General features: G+C 36.5%; 1 protein-coding gene across 3 annotated transcripts; it reads left to right on the forward strand.

The window, feature by feature from the left end:
* Window positions 1–35: 35 nt before the first annotated feature.
* On the forward strand, window positions 36–18,344 carry lg11h1orf112 (linkage group 11 C1orf112 homolog). Of its 3 annotated transcripts, none has more exons than XM_048207068.1 (26): window positions 36–332; window positions 570–684; window positions 832–871; window positions 1,102–1,190; window positions 1,624–1,662; window positions 1,829–1,933; window positions 2,034–2,174; window positions 2,355–2,517; window positions 2,630–2,714; window positions 4,568–4,706; window positions 6,496–6,585; window positions 6,660–6,724; window positions 7,778–7,926; window positions 9,234–9,363; window positions 10,760–10,946; window positions 11,770–11,852; window positions 12,193–12,244; window positions 13,209–13,298; window positions 13,477–13,662; window positions 14,024–14,140; window positions 16,689–16,784; window positions 16,901–17,014; window positions 17,120–17,224; window positions 17,590–17,670; window positions 17,767–17,898; window positions 17,981–18,344. In XM_048207068.1, exons 1-26 carry the CDS (start codon window positions 307–309, stop codon window positions 18,185–18,187), a joined length of 2,826 nt encoding a protein of 941 aa, XP_048063025.1. In that variant the 5' UTR covers window positions 36–306; the 3' UTR covers window positions 18,188–18,344. The 3 variants fall into 3 exon arrangements, with proteins under 3 accessions (XP_048063025.1, XP_048063028.1, XP_048063027.1); XM_048207071.1 differs by having other exon boundaries at window positions 38–386; XM_048207070.1 differs by lacking the exon at window positions 1,624–1,662 and having other exon boundaries at window positions 38–332.
* The last annotated feature ends 289 nt before the right edge of the window (window positions 18,345–18,633 follow it).

Below are 18,633 nucleotides of genomic sequence, written 5' to 3' on the forward strand. Positions count from 1 at the left end.
CGGTGTGAATGTGGTGAATTAAAAACCACCTAAAACGGCGCGAAGTTTGGAGCGGTACCATATCAAGTTTATAGGGGAATTCGTAGCTACCGCACCATTAATAAAGTACATTAGTTACACGAACAAAAACCTAATGAGCGAATTTGATTTGCACATCGTTATTTATGACACACATAGCGCTTAAAACAGTCTTCCAACAGGTTTCGTTTTTCTATGAAAACCCCATCCAGAGCTGGCGAATGAAATCACCCAGCAGCAGCAGGAAATGAGAAGAGGTCAAAACCGGTCAAAACAGAAGACCTAAATATGTGTTCAGGATCTCATTATTATCCGTAATTATCACATGAATTGTTATTAAGCGCTATTGTTTCCATCTGAGTGAGTTGGTAAGTTTTAAGTAGTTATTAGTTGGAAAAACGGTGTATGGAGCTCGTTGTGGTTGTTTACATGCAAATTGAACGAATAAAATAACGGTTACCTTTTACCACGAAAACATGTTTGACCATCGATATATTTGTTACGTAAATATATAAAAATCGATTTAAGTTGCAACTTTTTTTTCAACGTAGGTGTGTTTGGAAAACAGTGACCACAATGTCTCAAGTGACTCTGTTGGATGAAGTCTCTCAGTGGAACCAGGAGACCTGTCAACAAGAACTCAAAACTGTCCTACCTAAACTAGTTATATCCTTTCCTAAGTACCTCTTCAGATTCATTTCATTAGTAGTTTAAAGCAATATTTGAACGTAGGCAGGAGTTACACATGTGTATTTGATTGTTTGGGACTCATAGGTGTAATAAAATGATTTAGATTGGCCTTGACACATGCACGCCATGCATCATGACACTGACAGCTGGGAAGAGCACACTAGTAAGTCTGAGCTGTTATCATTACTTCTCTTTCTGACATGGCACATCTCAGGTGCCTCCAAACATAAGTTTTATTTTATATGATATAAGTAAACCTTTATTAATGTTTGGTTTTGAGACATTTAATTGGCTTATCTTTATAATGTTCATGTGTATTGTATTTTGTGGTGGCTTTCAATTGCTTTTTTACAATACATATTTTATTTGTATAACCTATTTTTGTCCTCACAGATATTTTGCAAATAATCACAAGCAGGTTCCTCCCTCATCTTTCTTTATCTGAATTAGAGACGGGATGTTTCTCCACTGTCTTACCCAAGGTTTGATCTTTACATTTCCACAAAATGCCTGTTCTATAGTTTTTGTAATTTTTTTTTCCTTTCAAATATTTGATAGCTCATTAAAAAGTACTTGAGTACTCTGGGTATCATGACTATAATGAAATGATTTTAATTAAACCATACTGTTGATGAAAACAGTATGAGAAAATAATAGGCATACTGCTAATTATAATTAATAATGCATCAACGTTTTTTTTTTTAATGCAATCGATTCAAACAACCCAATCGTAGTCAATAATGTCAGGACATTGCTGTTTCAGCTGTGTGAGCTGATGCTGAAAAAAACATGTTAAACTGAAGCACTTTGGTGGCAGATCAATTGACTCAACCAAATACATCCTATATGAGATTAATCAAAGTGATTCACTGTGCACTTTCGAAGCCATATTTTTACTTTAGTTCTCTGGTCTAGGTAGCATGCTGTCTTTATGCTAACCAACTGGACCTCAAGGTACTGCCCAAAATGGTGCCATAACCAATCAGATTGTTTTTTTTTTTAAACGATCAGTCGTCATTGTTGCTTTCAAGTACTCAAGTATTTGTGCCTGTTCCTGTTCTATAGCTTGAAATATTCAACACAAAGCATGTTTTTATGTGTTGTCATGAACAATCCACAGGTGGTAAAAGTGTTTGCGGGTCTTTTGGAAGAAATCGGCAAGCAAATTGGAGGGCTTTCTAGTCAGAACACACAGCTGCATGTATTTTTGAGAAATATACTGAAGGTTTGAATATTCTTTGTTTAATAATATTTCAAACTGTACAGCAGTACAGATTTCTTCATTTGCTGGACATAGAGCTTTCTGCTGATGTGTTTTTGGCCAGATGATGGTCCAGACCCTGGAGTCTCTCTCTGGCTGTGTGCGTCATGTCAGTTCCTTTGAAGAGTCTGTCTCCTTTGACACCATTCGCTCTCTACCCTCTTGCATCCTCAGAGTCCTAAAGGACACCTTCCAGCACTGCAAGGTACATTTTTTTTTTTTTTTTATTATACACTGTCTGGACATATTTTGGCACCATTAGGCATGGCCTGTAAATACACCAAAAAGGCTATTGACTGTTGTAGTGTGTTTGTGAACTGCTATATTGGTTGTGTGGAGAATTGTATTTGCTGTTAATTTCAGTATGATGTTGATGTGTTTATAGGACAGTGAGGTCATGTACAGCGGAAGGCTGTCATTGGTGGGCGATCTGCTTCAGGGCCTCTTTAAAGAGGCCTATTCTTTGCAGAAGGGTCTCATGGAACTGTTGGACAAAATTAACTTGGAGGACACTGCATCTGAGGAGGAAGTATCGGATATTGTCACAGGTTTGTGTATTTCAATGTGAAGGAAAGGTTCAGTTTGTTTCATGCAGTCTATAGAGAAGAGATGGATGTGCTTTTCAATAGTTTTTATTTTTTATTTTTTTTTGGCTTGCAGTGATTCACAGTTTGCTGGACATATGCTCAATCATATCCAGATTGGACATTGCACTACATGCCAACACATGGAAATTTATCATTAAGTGAGTATAATGTGAATAGAGATGCACTGGTCGACCGGCCATAAATCGGAATAGGTTTTTTGTGTTATTTTGGCCAATCTCTATTATTGCAGTCATTTCCCAAAATTTTATTTTCACCACCTTTCGCCTCGCTAGCGATGGCCCTGTGTGTGGAAATTACGAGGTCTGTAAACAGGACGTTAAAGGTGTTCTTATGTAAGAATGACAGCTAGTGGTTGGAATGGGTACTGCAGTCCAAATTCAAAATATTGTTTGCCCCGCCCCCTCCTCCTCAGACTCTACGTGGCTCTTGCGGGTTGCCAGTTTGAAGATACGCAAAAGGAGCGAGCTGAATTGATAATGGAAGGCGAGGAGACTTTATGATTAGTTGATATCGCATTTTAATATGTTGCCGTTCATAGACATTTTTAGATAGATGCTGAGGCTTTTTAGGTCGGGTAGAATCTGCGATCTCTGACCTATTTTGTTCACTGGCTTCCATGGTTGCAATTCGCTGTGTTTTCCACCAACTGGCAACCCCGGGTGGCGAAATACTATTGGGTAAATTGGTGACGTGCGGTCTTGCACAGACCAAAACAAAAACAGACATTCCGACACGGAACGCAAATTTCAAAGTAAAATAACTGGCTTTAGCAATGGTTTTCAGAGAAACGAGTATGTGAACTCAGCATGTTTAATAAATATCTGCAACCATATTATGGCATTTTTATGCTTAAGTACAGTCAAAAACTTACATAGAGCACCTTTAACACAGGCCAGAGACAGAACAAGCAGAAAACAGAAGCAAAGAGTACCTCTGTATACCTCTGTATATGCCTGTTATAAGCAACACTGCTTTGTGTACAGTGGTAACTGAGGAAACACTATATTGCTGCAGTTTGATATGCGCCACCTACTGTCTGAGAGTGAATTTGCATTTTCATTTAGTCTGTCTACTGTTTTTGTTTTGTGCAGGTGTGTCTTATGTAGCATCATTTCACAAATCTATAGTCAGACCATGCTTTTTTTGCTTCAAATCTTAAAATAATTATACAATCTAATTTTAATCAAAAACAACTGCTCATGGTATGCGTTTTAATAGAAACACATTTATGTCCATTGCGTAAGGCAGTATTTTATGAGCTGAAGTAATAAGGAAAGTCTCACTTTTGCTTGATTTACTGTAGTCTAATGCATTGGTTCTCAACCTTTTTGATTTAACTTTTTACTCTTTCCAAGATAATATTCGAAGGCTCTCCTATCTAATCTGAAATGTACCTCTGGTACTTCTGCTGTAAATATAAATAATAAACTAAAAAAATATGGTCAGTTTAACAGTGTACATTCTTATTTGTTGTGTTTTTATTAACATTTTAACCCTTTAACTTAAAATATTCAGAACACGACAATAACAGACCAGAGCTGATTGATTGTAGAGACCATTGGATGGCTATACGGTCATCTTACAATGATTTTGGGAAATGCAGGCCAAAGCCTTCTCTTTCAACGGCTCTGCAACATATCAGCCTCGACAGCCGTGTAAACAATAATGTGGAGACAGAACTGCATGCTTTGCTGACTTTGTGGTCCTTTTTAGAAGCCATGCAGTTATGCCATGCAGTCACACTCTGCATTTTATAATACTGCAGCTGCCTACATGCGCAAGAGGCAACTGTTTACGCTTGTACGCGGATGCCCATGTGCATGAACGGTCATGTGACATGCATTTTCAATCATGTAGTGTGGATGGAGATAGTTTCTGAAACGCAGTGGAAACGCCAATATAAACAAGGATTGTTTTCATTTTAAATTTGAAATAAATGATACTGAATAAATGATAGATTTATATGCTAACAGTTTTTATTTGATTTCAGGCAGAGTGTGAAGTACCAGTCTCTAGTAGAAGATCGGCTTCACCACACTGACATAGCCTTCTCATTGTGTGAAGACCTGTGTACATCTGTCCAGAACTGTCTTGAGCTGGCTCAACAGATCCAACAGGCAGGCCTACAGGTGAAGTAGACTCATCAGTTAAAATTATATAGGACAATATATTGGCTGATATTTGGAATTTTTTAATTATTGGCACTGAGAATGCCGGTGCCCGAGCACACAGCGCTCCTGTTCTGCATCTTCATTAGTTTACAGTCTCTGTTTAACAGTTCTGTCCAATACATTATTAGATAAAACTGTTTGTATATTACTAGCAAAATCCATAAAAAACAGTGCAGTGGAATGCAAAAACTATAGTCGTCAGGCATAGATGCAAACTCCTCACCTTTCAGTGAGAACTCACCTTTTTGACCTCAAAATAGGTCACCTATGGGATTTGCATAGATCCAATGAGAAAGTGTTTTATGGGGGCTAGGGGTCTTACAAGGGTACTTGTGAAAACCTGTCAGTGTCTCTGTGTGTGGAGGAGGTGCTTGAGCCCAGCTTTCGTCTCCGACGCAAAGAGGAGACCTTTTTTTTATTTTTATTTTTTTATTTTTTTTATACAATTTCTTTAGATGGACATCTTTACACATTATTTTACAGAATTTACAGAATTATATATTTGTAATGTGGTAAATATTAAAGCTGCAGTCCGCAACTTTTTTTGGTTCAAAAAATTATCCAAAATCAACTTTTGAACAAGTACATAAACAGCCAGTGTTCAAAACTATCTAATTATCTTGTCTCGATTCACAACAGTAAGCTTGTAATAATGTTTTATAATAAGAACGACATGGCGGATTTCCGCGGGAAATTCAAGCATGCAGCAGTTCCTCTGTGCGTCATTACGTCACGTCCGTAAACAAAGAAAGGAGTTCCGTCGAGTCAGTTACATCACGCGAGGATGCTGCCGGTAGCGGCACATTTATAGCCTTTTCTCAGCAGCTGAAATAATTAAACTTATCATTTTGACGGCGGATTGTAATTCAGAAAGATCCAAATGACAATCAGCAGTGACAACTGGAGATTCAGCCGTAGACAAAAAGCAAAAGACTTTGGACTGTGGAGTGGCTACAGAAATTGAAATCTACAGGTAACGCTAATACACACTAAATACACAGTCACGCATTGCTGATGTTGTTAACAATAACAATTTGAGAACAATATAACATTAATAATAATTTGCACGGTTTGACGTGATCCGAACTAAGCGATCATTAGATTTAATCACTATTGGCAGTGTGATTTATTGTAGGCCTGATGCTTTTTTCCTCAGTTGGTCAAAACAAAAGTGGCAGACATGTTACTTACTTGTTCAGATGATATTTTCCAATGAAAATTCTTATATTGGTCATACTTTCAAGACGTAGATTCATCCGCGCTGACTAGCTGTGCCGAGGCACAACGCACGTACAGATAACTGTTCCGCATATGACTGCAATCGCATGTTTCAAACAGAGATGGCGACAAAGAGGAAAAACTGCGGACAGCAGCTTTAAGTAAAATAAATAATTTCATTTCGGCAATTGTTATGCATGTGTTTCTGCCATTTTTAAATTAGTGTGAGATTATTTATATATATATATATTTTGGCCTTATATCAGCTATTGGCCACCCTGCTCTCTAAAATATCAGCATTGTCATCGGCTATGAAAAAAAAAAAAGCATCGGTTGACCACTACTTAAAATTCAACAGAACAGGGTCCATGTCATTTTTTACAGAGATGCGATTATTCATTGGTTGCTGAGGTAATGGTGACCTAAAAATGTGCGCAGGGACTTTTTTTTGTTAAATGGTAATGGAAAGCAAATGTTTTTTATATAAAAGGTCAACTCATATCTGTCTTCCTCCTTTTGTCCCTTGTAGGAAGTTGTTCACTGTCCAGAATACAAGCTTTTCCAAAAAGCAACAAAGATGTGTAGGTTTTTTGCCAACACATTAGTCCACTACACAAAGGTAATTTAAGGAAAACTAAATGTATTAATCAAAACCATGATTATTATGTTATAATGTTTTTTTTCTTGTGATAGGAATTTAAAACATTCCTTGCCAAGTCATGCTGTCGATTTCATCAGTTGTATCTCCAAATCCACAGGTAATCAAAAATAAGGTCAACATTAAAGGTGCAGTATGTAATAATTCTGTCCCCTAGAGGTCGCTAGAGGCCTATTCAAAACAAAGGCGTAGCTTGATGACGCCAAGTTTAAGAGCGGAATCTTGGGACATGTAGTCTCCACCTCAACCGGACGGTGCAAAAGAATAGGGATAGGACACGGGAAGAAATCATGTTCATGGATGCGATTATTAATGTTACTGTAGTATGAAGCAGAGCATGACTGAGTGTTGCGGGAGCTGAACGAGGCCGCTGGAGCGATTGCACACACACGCCTCGCGAGCAGCGGAACTTTTATTATGTCACAGTCACTGGCTCCGCTTCTGCTTTTCCGGTCATGAGTATGAGGTAACGCAGTTCTGTTTATCATTTTAGATACATTTGAGTGTGTTTGAAAATGACGTCATAACGTTACTCTGTGTGTGTTTTTTTTAAATGTATGATGGAGAAAATTCTGTATTTACTGTTACTAAAAATAAAGCTGCATCTGATTATGCTATGTTAGCTACTTGACAAAATAGTGTTTTTCTCTGAGGCATGGTAAAAACATGGTACTTGCAAAAAATCAAGAAAATTTGATTTAAACAATAAGACTAAACGTGTTGAGCTATATAACAACAATTAGTTTTCTGTCTATAAATATATCAAAACAGTTGTTCCCTTGTTTATTAAAACGTAAATATTAAAGCGTCTTTGGTGTTTCCATGGTTTTTACAAAATAAAACCAGAAACTGAGGGTAACGCAGGTATGGCGCAGTTGACAGGCGACCCCTCACACGTCCCGGAGCCTTGGTTAAAATTGCAATTTTCACTATTTACAAATAGTTGGAAACATTTGGGATATTGTAAGTTCTCAAGTGAACAAAATATATAACACTAGCCCAGTGTTTTTTGGATATTTTACTGCAAAAATATTACATATTGCACCTTTAACATGAGGATTTAAATTTTAAAATCATTTCAGAGTTTCATATTTTTCCCCTACTTGTTTTGTCCATTATGTCTAATTAACCTTGTGGTTTTTCCCCTCCTTAGCAAGTTCCCCCCATCTGTGTGTGCCCTGTCTGTGCCTCCTGCCCTTAGTGAGGAGTTGAGAGTGGCGGTTCTGGTTCCCATGGATGTCATGCTGACACAGCTGATGTCCTTCCAACCCTTTGCTGAGTCTGTCCTGGATCCAGACCACAGTGAGCTTCTTATTGCAAACTACATTGAATACTTCCAATGTCCTCTTGAACCCTGGAACATTCTTTTAGCATTTCCTCCAAAATGTTTGTACATTGCAAGCTCATATATCACTCAACTTGGTCATTAAGGTTGTTGTGCTGTTTGTAATAGGAGTAATTGGTCAGGGTGGAGGGTGAAAAGATTAGGTGATAAATATTTTTCATGTCAAGGACATGGTTAAATAAGAAATGCAGAGAGACCGACTGTCCATGGCACATTGCTGAGTTTACATCCTGTGCCTTCCCAGGTCATTTAAATTGAACAAGTACATTTGGCCTTGCAGTATTACAGGACAATACATCCTCAACTGCCACTGTGAAGTTGCAATTTATGTCTGTGATGTTTTAGATTTTTGCATGATTTTGCAACCACTATAGTAGAATATACTAATGTAAATCATTAGAAAAGTCAAACAGAAAATTTTGTTTATTTGTAATATAATAATTTCAGACTAATTACAGGCACATGGGTAAGCAAAAAGCTTTTAGTACATATTTCATGCTGTACACTACGTAGCCCTGCACAAATAAAAAATAATTTGCTCCCACAACTTAATTTGTTCCCTTGTTTAAAGGGTTAGTTCACAAAAAATGAAAATTCTGTCATTGATTACTCACCCTCATGTCGTTCCAAACCCGTGAGACCTTCGTTCATCTTCGTAACACAAATTAAAATATTTTTGACAAATCCGAGAGGTTTCTGATCTCCCTATAGACAGCAATGTCATAACAAATTTCAAGGCTCAGAAAGGTAGTAAAGACATCGTTAAAATAGTCCATGTGACTGCGGTTCAACCTTAATGTTATGAAGCAACGAGAATACTTTTTGTGTGCAAAAACAAATTAAACTATTTTAACAATGTCTTTACTACCTTTCCGGGCCTTGAAATTTGTTATAACATTGTAGTGTATAGGGATATTAGAAACCTCTCGGATTTCTTCAAAAATATCTATGTGTTCCGAAGATGAATGAAGGTCTTACAGGTTTGGAACAATGTGAGTAATTAATGACAGAAATTTCATTTTTGGGTGAACTAACCCATGATGCCATGATGTACTAATTCATTCCCTTTATTTACTTAAATCATGGCCAAGATTTAAATAAATTACAATGAGGGAACAAATTAAATACAATTTAGTACAACATCTAAACAATCTCATTTTTATTTGCATGTCATGTGCAGGGCTTTATAGTACACATTTCTGAATGTTTTCATAAGCAATACAAATTTTAAGCCAGACCACTGTTTTTTGTTTGTGTGTTTTAGAGAGCAGTACAGAGCTTTGTCTACCACAGTGTCTGCTATTGGTGAATGTACTGGGTAAACTCTCCTCTCAGCCAGAGGAAGCACTGCGGCTATGGAGTGATGGCAGCCAGTTTTCAGAGGAAACTCCTAGGTACTTTACAACTGTATAATTTGGCAAGATTAAAGGATTAGTTCACTTTCAAATTAAAATTTCCTCACCCCCATGTCATCCAAGATGTTCATGTCTTTCTTTCTTCAGTTGAAAAGAAAACATTCCAGGATTATTCTCCTTATAGTGGACTTCAGTGGCCTCCAAACGGTTGAAGGTCAAAATTACAGTTTCAGTGCAGCTTCAAAGCGTTCTACGCGATCCCAGATGAGAAATAAGGGTCTTATCTAGTATTATCTAGTGTATCTTATCTAGTGTATTACTGCCCTCCACAGGTCAAAGTTTTAACTAATTGTTATATACTTGCACTAGCATATTGTATATGACAATTCAGTTCAAACTTTGACCTGTGTCTACACTGCCAGAATTCTAATAAAGAAGAGAGCTAGTTCAAGATGAGCATTTATGGTTAAAATGTACAAAATTTTTATTTATTTACTTTTTTAGAAAATGAGCGATGGTTTCTCTAGATAGGACCCTTATTTCTCATCAGCGTAGAATGCTTTGAAGCTGCAATTAACTGTAATTTTGACTTTCAACTGTTTGGAGGCCATTGAAGTCCACTACATGGAGAAAAATCCTGGAATGTTTTCATCAAAAACCTTAATTTCTTTTCGACTGGAGAAGGAAAGAAATGAACATTTTGGATGACATGGGGCTGAGTAAATTATCAGGAAATTTTAATTTGAAGGATAACTAATCCTTTAACTTGGCAATTAAACTAGTCAACACTGATGCAGTTGAGTTTATAGCATTATTAAGTGTACAGCCTTCTAGGGCTGCAACGATTAATCGTGATTAATCGTTTGCAAAATAAAAGTCTGTGTTTACGTAATATATATGTGTGTGTTCTGTGTATAATAATTATGTATATATAAATACACACATACAGGTATAAAGTTTAGAAATATATGCATGTATTATAAATATATATATATTTTATATTACATATAAACAAATATTTTATATATAAATATAAAATGTTTCTTAAATATATACATGAATGTGTGTGTATTTATATATACATAATTATTATACACAGAACACACACATATATATTACGTAAACACAGACTTTCATTTTGCAAACGATTAATCGCGATTAATCGTTGCAGCCCTACAGCCTTCCCAGAATTGGCTTGGTGAACATTTTCAGTTTTATTTTTAAGATTAGTATTTTAGTAAATAAATCAGTATTCTTAAATTTGAAATGTAATAAAATGTATATTGTGTGAGAAATAAGATGTAATTATGACTTTAAATTGTTTAGTAGTCTTAACTGTCACTTTTCATCATCAATATAATGAATCCTTGCGGAATAAAAAAAGAAAATCATTCTTAAAGTACATAATAGCAGCAAAAATGCTTTCTTTCCTCAGATGGTCTGTGTTTGAGGCCGTGTTGCAGAGTTTCCGGCAGTGTATGTTGGAGCGTGCGGTTCCGGTGTGGTTACCAGGGGTAATGCTGAGAGGACAAGCTCAGGGTACAGTCAGTCTGCACCAGCATGTGTGTGTGCATATATGTGCTTGTGTGGCTGTGCTGCCCGCGCAACACTTCCCTCCACTGGTCAGTGATCTCTTTCGAACATTTATTAAATTCTGTTTAAATATGTTCTAGCAAAGCTTGATGTGTCTCTCTGGATGATGTGATATGTATAAAATTTACTTCAAAACTTGAAAAGACAAGTCGCAGCTTGACGTGTCTGGCATAATTTAGGGTGACCATACGTCCACTTTTTCCCTGGCCAGGATTTTTAAATTGCCTAAAATGTCCCAGTTTTGGCTTTGTTTTCATACTTGCTGAAGGTAATGACTGAAAAGTAATTTGACCAATAACGTGCAGACATTGTACATAAGCAACCCATCGTGGCTTGCGAGAAGGCGGGATCTACACAGAATGGTAAAAGCATTTAAAATACGACATCATTTTAGTGCATGAGGACTGTCAACAGGAACAGTGGTGTGTACAGTCCTCTGCATAGAAATGGCGTTCTGAAATAGCGTTCCAGGGGCACCTCGATACGACCGAAAAGGGCACTTTCACGATTAAATGGGCAGGGGCTCAAGCCATTTTAGGCTATTTAGAAATCCTGGCCAGGACATGCCTGGGAAAAAGAGGATGTATAGTCACCCTACATAATTATTTTGTCATGCTATTTTTATGATCATTATATGATAACATGGTTCACTCAGAGAAAACAATAAAACAAAAGTTTAATCATTACTTTTAATATTAGCTTTTAAATTCTCCCATTTATGCTTAAAGTAGTATTGGATATTAAACGCTGAAATCATTTTCTACTTGCTTAGTGACAAGTACTTATTAATACATTTCTTCAGAAAAAGGAAACATGTAATATCTTGCAGTCCTCTCTGTTTCCTTCTTTAAGGAGCGGTCACTATTATCAGCTGTATTACAGCCAGACACACAGACGGCTGTCTTGGCCACAGATGTTTGGTGCTTCCTGGCACGGTAAGTACAGATACACACACCCAGGAGCATAGACTATCAGACTTCTATGACTACAAGTTTCCAGGGATGCTCAGCATGAACAATCAGGGGACATTTCTCGTTTAATTTATTCAGAAGTACAAAATTCTCAGAAGTACAAAGTTTTGTTATTGTGGTTGAGTCATTCAGTCATATTGACAACCATCCTTGACTAAGACTTGTTTACGTTGTCTCCAAGGAGGAAAGAAAACACTGCACTGAAGAATACAATATACTGCACTGAATATACTGCACTGAAGAATACAAGAAGTACACATATTGTACAATATCAGAGTTGTCTTCTCTCTTTCTCTCTCTTCAGGTATGGCTCGGCCGAGTTGTGTTTTCATCATGTTCTCCTTATTGCTCACCTGGTGAGTGGAGGCTCATGTGACCTTTTCTGTGTTCTTGCGGTTTTCTGGAAACTTTTCTGGGATGAGGGACCACAGGGAACCCTTTTTCTCTCTTACACCCAGCCTGAGCTGACAATTGGTGTCAAATGAACATGCGGAGAAACACACCTGTCCATCACAACATTCTTGTGATGTTTGTCTTGTGTGCTTGTTATTATTGTAAATGCTCTTAATTGTTTTATATAAATACACACATACACATTTTAATTAAGTCTCTTATGCTCATCATAGCTGCATTTATTTGATCAAAAATACAGTAAAAACAGTAATATTTTGAAATATTATTGCATCTAAATAGCAGTCTTCTGTTTTAATATATTTAAAAATTTAATTTATTCCTTTGGCAAAGCTGAATTTTCAGCATCATTACTTCAGTTTTCAGTGTCACATGATCCTTCGGAAATAATTCTAATATGCTGATTTGGTGCTCAAGAAAAAATTCTTATTATCAATGTTGAAAACTGTTGTGCTGTTGAGTATTTTTGTGGAAACAGTAACACATTTTTTCTTTGATGAAAAGAAAGTTCAAAAGAACTGCATTTATTTGAAATGGAAATACATTATAAATGTATCTACGGTCACTTTTGATCAGTTTAATGCATCCTTGTTGAAAGTTTTAATTTCTTTCCTAAAGAATAAAAAAAATCTTACAGACCTCAAAATTTTGAAATTTCAATTACCTTTGTCTTCTAAAACATACATCGGTGTTTAGCTTCAAGACTTTACTTGTCCTATTTTCTACGTAATCTTTGGTATTTCATAATTTATTGCATTTTCTATTTCTAAATCTATTGACAGTTTTAAAGGTGACTAAATACTCTTTGGACCCATTGTAGTTTAACTTTTGGAGCGTGTTTAGATGATTTTATTTCTTTCAATTATTGGCTTCTGTGACCTTTATTGTTGTTGTTATTGTACTGTCTAGATAAGGTCATGTCCTGGTGAGGGTTATCAGCTGTTTCACTTGGCCCTGCTGCTTAGACGTCTGCTTTTTCTCATGACTCCAAAGCACCAGGTTAATTTCTTTTTCTCTTATCCCAATATAGCGTGTGAACAACTTTGCAGAAAACTTCCTCAGAACATTGATGAGTTTGTTAGTTTTTTGGCTTCCTAATGTAGTTTATGTATGTTCCCACAGTTGTGTCTTAGCACAATGGTATATTTATAAATATGATGAGGTGTTTTTGTGACAGGTGGAGTTTGTGGAGCGCTTCCCTCCCTCTCAGGAGGAGAACCTGTGTGTGTGGCGTCACACTCTGCTGAGGTGTCTGTGTGTGGAGGCACGTATGCAGGTGGAGGAAGAGGTGCTCGCCAGGGCTTCTGTTGTGCTGCAGGAATGGCAGAATAGTGGCCACAGACTGGGAGATATACCAAGACTGGTGAGGGAACTGAAGTGACAGTGCTGCCACCAACCGCTTGAACTTTTGATACTTAACAGGATGTTTGCCATCATCTTGAATTGCATAAGGCCTTGATTTTACAACAATCAAAAATTCTGGCATATTAACTCAGCACCGACAGTTCAGACACCTATATTTATCCATCTGTGCTAATCATCTGAGTGCAGAGGAAATGGAGACTTAGATCCAGATTTAAGTTCCAAGGCTGTGAATGTGTTTTACCCTGAGCAAATTCTGATAAGGGTAGTTTTAGATTAATGTTTTGATTATGGGCACAAAACAAAAGCCTGCATTTATATTTGATTACCACTTTGAACTCTTGTTTCTCTTTGTGATCCAGAACCGGATACTGGGCTGTGTGCTGCTGGTGATAGGAGGGAGCAGCCTGCAGGCTGAATGTGTGCTGTCTTCTGTGAAGATCATCTCTCGGCTGTGGAGTCGCATGAGTAACAACCAGGTGAACAGATTTCACAACTGTTTAAAAGTTTGTTTTTTTGTAATTCCCTAATAGAAATTGACACTCTTATTCATCAAGGATGCATTAAATGGTTCAAAAGTGACAGTAAAGACATTTACAGTTACAAAAGATTTCTATTTCAAATAAATGCTGTTCTTTTGAACTTTTTATTCCTCAAAGATTCCTAAAAAATGTATCCTAGTTAAGGGTGTGCAGTGGAGCCAATATATGTATCTGTAATAATGTATCTGTATATGTATCTCAGAATTATTCGTATTCGGATAAATCCGGAAGTGGGTGGGGCTTTAACTGGATGTTCGTGAAATTACATGAGAAGCACGTTTTCCTTCCTTTCATTTAACAAATATGCTTTGTATAACTCATAAAATAGTTGTTGTTTTTTTTTTTTTTAAATAATTATAACATTTATTGAAATATCTTCTAATTAAAACAATTATAATAAATGTTTAATTAAAGGAAAAATAAATTCCCAGAGTTTTACAATTAAGAGTTGTACAATGTCAGGACAGTCATCAACAACCTCAAATAAGAAGATTCTACATAAAATAGCTGAATCAGAATCCACTTTTATTGCCAAGTACACCATGTACAAGGAATTTGTTTGGTATACCGGTGCTTTAAAAAGAAATAAGAAATAAAGAGAAGAATAAAACCATCTATAAATTTGAGATGATAATAATATAAATAATAAATAAATATACCTTTGATAAGAATACACAATTTAAATAGTTGGTGTAAGCGCAGCATAAGGTCTGATTAATGTGTGTTTAGTGTAATGCATATGAAGCAGTATTAAAGGTGCAAAAGAGGATCTTTTCGTCGACTGAGAAACCAAAGACTGTTAGTGAGTTTTTGAAATGAGCGCATGCGTAAGAACAACCCCCCTCCTTCACAGCTCATTTCAAGGGAACGCCTCCCAAAACTCGTGCACGAGTATTGGAACACGAGTTTTTACCACCAGCATTCTCTGTGTCGTGTTAGTGGATTCATTATGTCGGACTCACCGCAGGTAACTCATAATCTGCAGTTGTTACTCCTGTCTCCTGATAAAAACATTGCATGCAGCGCCTGTGGAGTGTGGAAAGTTACTGGAGCACACAGCCGTGCTCGTCTCTCACAAGGAACGTCATGGCAGTGATTGACAAGCCAGAGGGCCAATCCGCACACGTCTCTCACAAGGAACGTCACGGCAGTGATTGACAAGCCAGAGGGCCAATCGTTTACGCGATGATCGCGTAAACGATTGGCTGATGTTTTTAAGGCCCTACCTCGTGCACAGATGATGTATATTAATATTATTCCTTTCAGTGCACCTAATAAATAGTCTTTTATCAGTTAGTAAAGACAGTTTCAAGTATTATTGCAAAAATGTATAAAACAAAACATCCTCTTTAGCACCTTTAATAAGGCCAGTAGCAACTGGAAAAAAACTGGTTTTGTGGCGTTAGGTTCTTGTCTTTATAGACCGCAGTCTTCTCTATTACCAGATGGTAATAGAGGGGGTTAATATTGACTCGATGGAAGTATAAACTTTAATAGTTAGCTTAGAGAACATGGAAATTTTCATTGGTTGAAAAAAAAAAAAAAAAACTTTTACTATGCTGATAAATAATGATAAAGAATATATAAATGCTTGCCATCTCAGGGAGAGAGTGAGGTTTAAGAGGTTTAAAAATAAAAGGTTTAAAACATTTTAAATAGACATATCACATAGCAGAAAATGTGTATGATGTAGTATTTTAGTTGATATCACTCATCAAAGCCCTGATTTCTTAGAGACGCACAGAGACAGCAACAAAACTATTTGATTTGCAATTGCGCTCTGCTCATTTCATTCATGAAGTTTACACTCGTTCACTTCACCCACACATTACTGATAGTGATTTTAGATGTCCATTTATAATATTGTGCTATGCTATCTCCTGTCTCACCTGTTATCCAGCAAACATGAAGAGTGAATGGATCTGCTGAATATTTTTCCATTAATTGGTAGAATTCGTCATTAATTTTGAAGCCAGTATCCATGCCTTTCTGAATAAGTTATTTGGCTTTGGGCACATCCCTAAACCCAGTTTTCATAAAAATGACAGCACAACTGTTTTGCACCAAATCAGCATATTGGAATGATTTCTGAAGGATCATGTGATCCTGAAGACTGGAGTTATTATGCAGAAAATTCAACTTTGCCATCACAGGAATAAATTACATTATAAAATATTTAAACACTTTAAAATAGAAAACTGTTATTTTAAAGTGTAATAATGTTTTACATTACTGCTTTTACTGTATTTTACTGTATGCAGCCTTGATGAGTGCAAGAGACTTCAAAAACATTATCTTACTTGACCCCATATTTGTGAGCGGTGGTGTATACACAAACTAAATTGAAGTTTATTATATGTTAAGCAGTTTCACTTACAGGGATCTCATTCAGTTATTACTGGGTTAATATTTTTTCTTTATAGTTTTTCTTTACTTTTTATTTTCTTTACTTTACTTTTTTATAGTTTTTCTTTTAATTTATCAGGTGCAGGTTCATCCTCCTCTCCAGTGCACTGTGAAGCTACTCCTGTCAATATCAGCTGTTCTGATCAAAAATGTAGAGCCACATGTCATTGTTCAGGTGATATTTTATCATTACATTCAGTGGGTCATTTTCAACTTCTTTCACCTATTTTTAGGAACTTCATAGTTCTTTCTTTGATTGTCGATTAATATGATACATTAATCTTTCTCCAGGCTGTTTCCTGTTTGAGTGGTTTGACTATCCAGAAATGCTCTGATGACCTGCTTTTAGCTGCTTTGGAGTTCCTTGCTTCCATGGGAAAAATATTTTTTCCTCCAAATATTCAGGTATAAGTGGAATATGAATAAGATGTTTTAAAGACCACAAATGAGTCTCTTTCATTTAGTCATTTCTCTTTGTGTGCATATAAATATGTATGTGTGTGACTGCAGTGCCAAGTTTTGCCTAGAATCAGTGCTCTGTTCAATGGTCTCCTGACTCACACATCCTGGCTGATACTCCATCATGTCCTGGAGGCCTTTGGCCTCTTTGCAGAGGTCAGAATTTTCCCATTATATAACCATTTTTATTAAGCAGGTTTTTTTTTGTGTGTGTTTTTTTAATAAAAACAGGCAGTGTCCTCAATTGTTAAATTTGTATTTGAGAAAATCAGAAGTGAATGTATAATGATACATTTTTGAAACACAACATAAAAACTAACATAAGGGTGCATTTCCTTGAACAAGAACAAGCCAATCAGTTCTCTCCAGAACTTTTTTTTTTTTTTTTTAATTTATTATTAATATTTATTTATTTATTTATCTGGTAAAAAATTTAAAAACTCATCCATTTATTTATTTATATGTATATATTGGTATTAAGGTGACTTGCAATTTAGCTCACGTCCCTTTTTAACTTTAAGATAACCAACCATGAGGAAGTGATTTCTCAAACATTGACATCAGAGGAGGTCAAAACCAAAGTGTTAAACTTCCTCAGTAAGGTAAGAAGTGTGATATCCATAGACTTTCAATTTTAAATGAATAATTTTGTCTTATTGCAGTGTTCCATATGTAGATTATTTTATTACTTTCTATAGACCGTCTCACAGCAGGAGTCTGGGGAAGTGAGACTAGAACGTCTGAAGGAGTGGAGAAGTATAATAGAAAAACACCATGAGCAAATGGAGCGTGAGAACAGCTCACCTGTACACACACCACTTACTGAGGAGGTGAGTGAGCGAAAGGATGCCTATTTTTTTCCATATCCATGGAACAAATTTGACTAATTCTATAATTCTTCTTCTGTGCCAGCCATGTCCGAAAAAGGCAAGGCAGGAGACCAAAGCAGAAGAGGAGTATGAGCGATACCTCCAGACCGCAGAAAGTGCCTTGAAAGCCCTGCAAGCTATAGAGGGGCCTGGACACAGCCCGTCCCCTCCAGAGTGGGTCAGGGCTAGACTTCAGGCCTTACAGACACTGATATCTCAAATCAACACCACTACTGAAGAGCAGCCATGATTCAACCACAACACCACCTCTACCTTTGGCTGCTTTTAACACATTATTGCCTTGTTTGTTCTATACCACTACATTTGTTGATGTCACCTTGTTTATATGGAAAATGGTCACTCCAAAAGACCATTTAATTGCTTATTAAAATTGATTGTTTTGTAGATTTGATAGCTTCTAGTATTTCTGTTGTGTCTGTGTCTGGTGGATATATTGATATCAAATATTGAAATCTAAAGGACTCACTTTAATGGTGCATTTACCACCTATGTCGGGAGATTGACTTGTAAAAAGCATTCACGTCCTCATAATTAAGAGTAGTAAACACAACTGCGATTACAGTAATTCCAACATGACATTAATGTACCATATTAATGCCACCATCCCAATTAAGAAATACTAGTGCTTGCTGTATTTTTTTCTTTTGGTTGTGCATGCAGCATGAAAATCAACAT

The sequence above is a fragment of the Megalobrama amblycephala genome, linkage group LG11, assembly GCF_018812025.1.
Source record: "Megalobrama amblycephala isolate DHTTF-2021 linkage group LG11, ASM1881202v1, whole genome shotgun sequence".
NCBI classification, from domain to species: domain Eukaryota; kingdom Metazoa; phylum Chordata; class Actinopteri; order Cypriniformes; family Xenocyprididae; genus Megalobrama; species Megalobrama amblycephala.

Excerpts from the sequence above, each read along its gene's own strand:
- lg11h1orf112 (XM_048207068.1), top strand. The coding sequence starts at position 307 with ATGTGTTCAGGATCTCATTATTATCC. Across the intron at positions 2,175-2,354 it reads ACACCTTCCAGCACTGCAAG|GACAGTGAGGTCATGTACAG; the intron begins GTACATTTTTTT and ends ATGTGTTTATAG. Across the intron at positions 10,947-11,769 it reads CGCAACACTTCCCTCCACTG|GAGCGGTCACTATTATCAGC; the intron begins GTCAGTGATCTC and ends TCCTTCTTTAAG.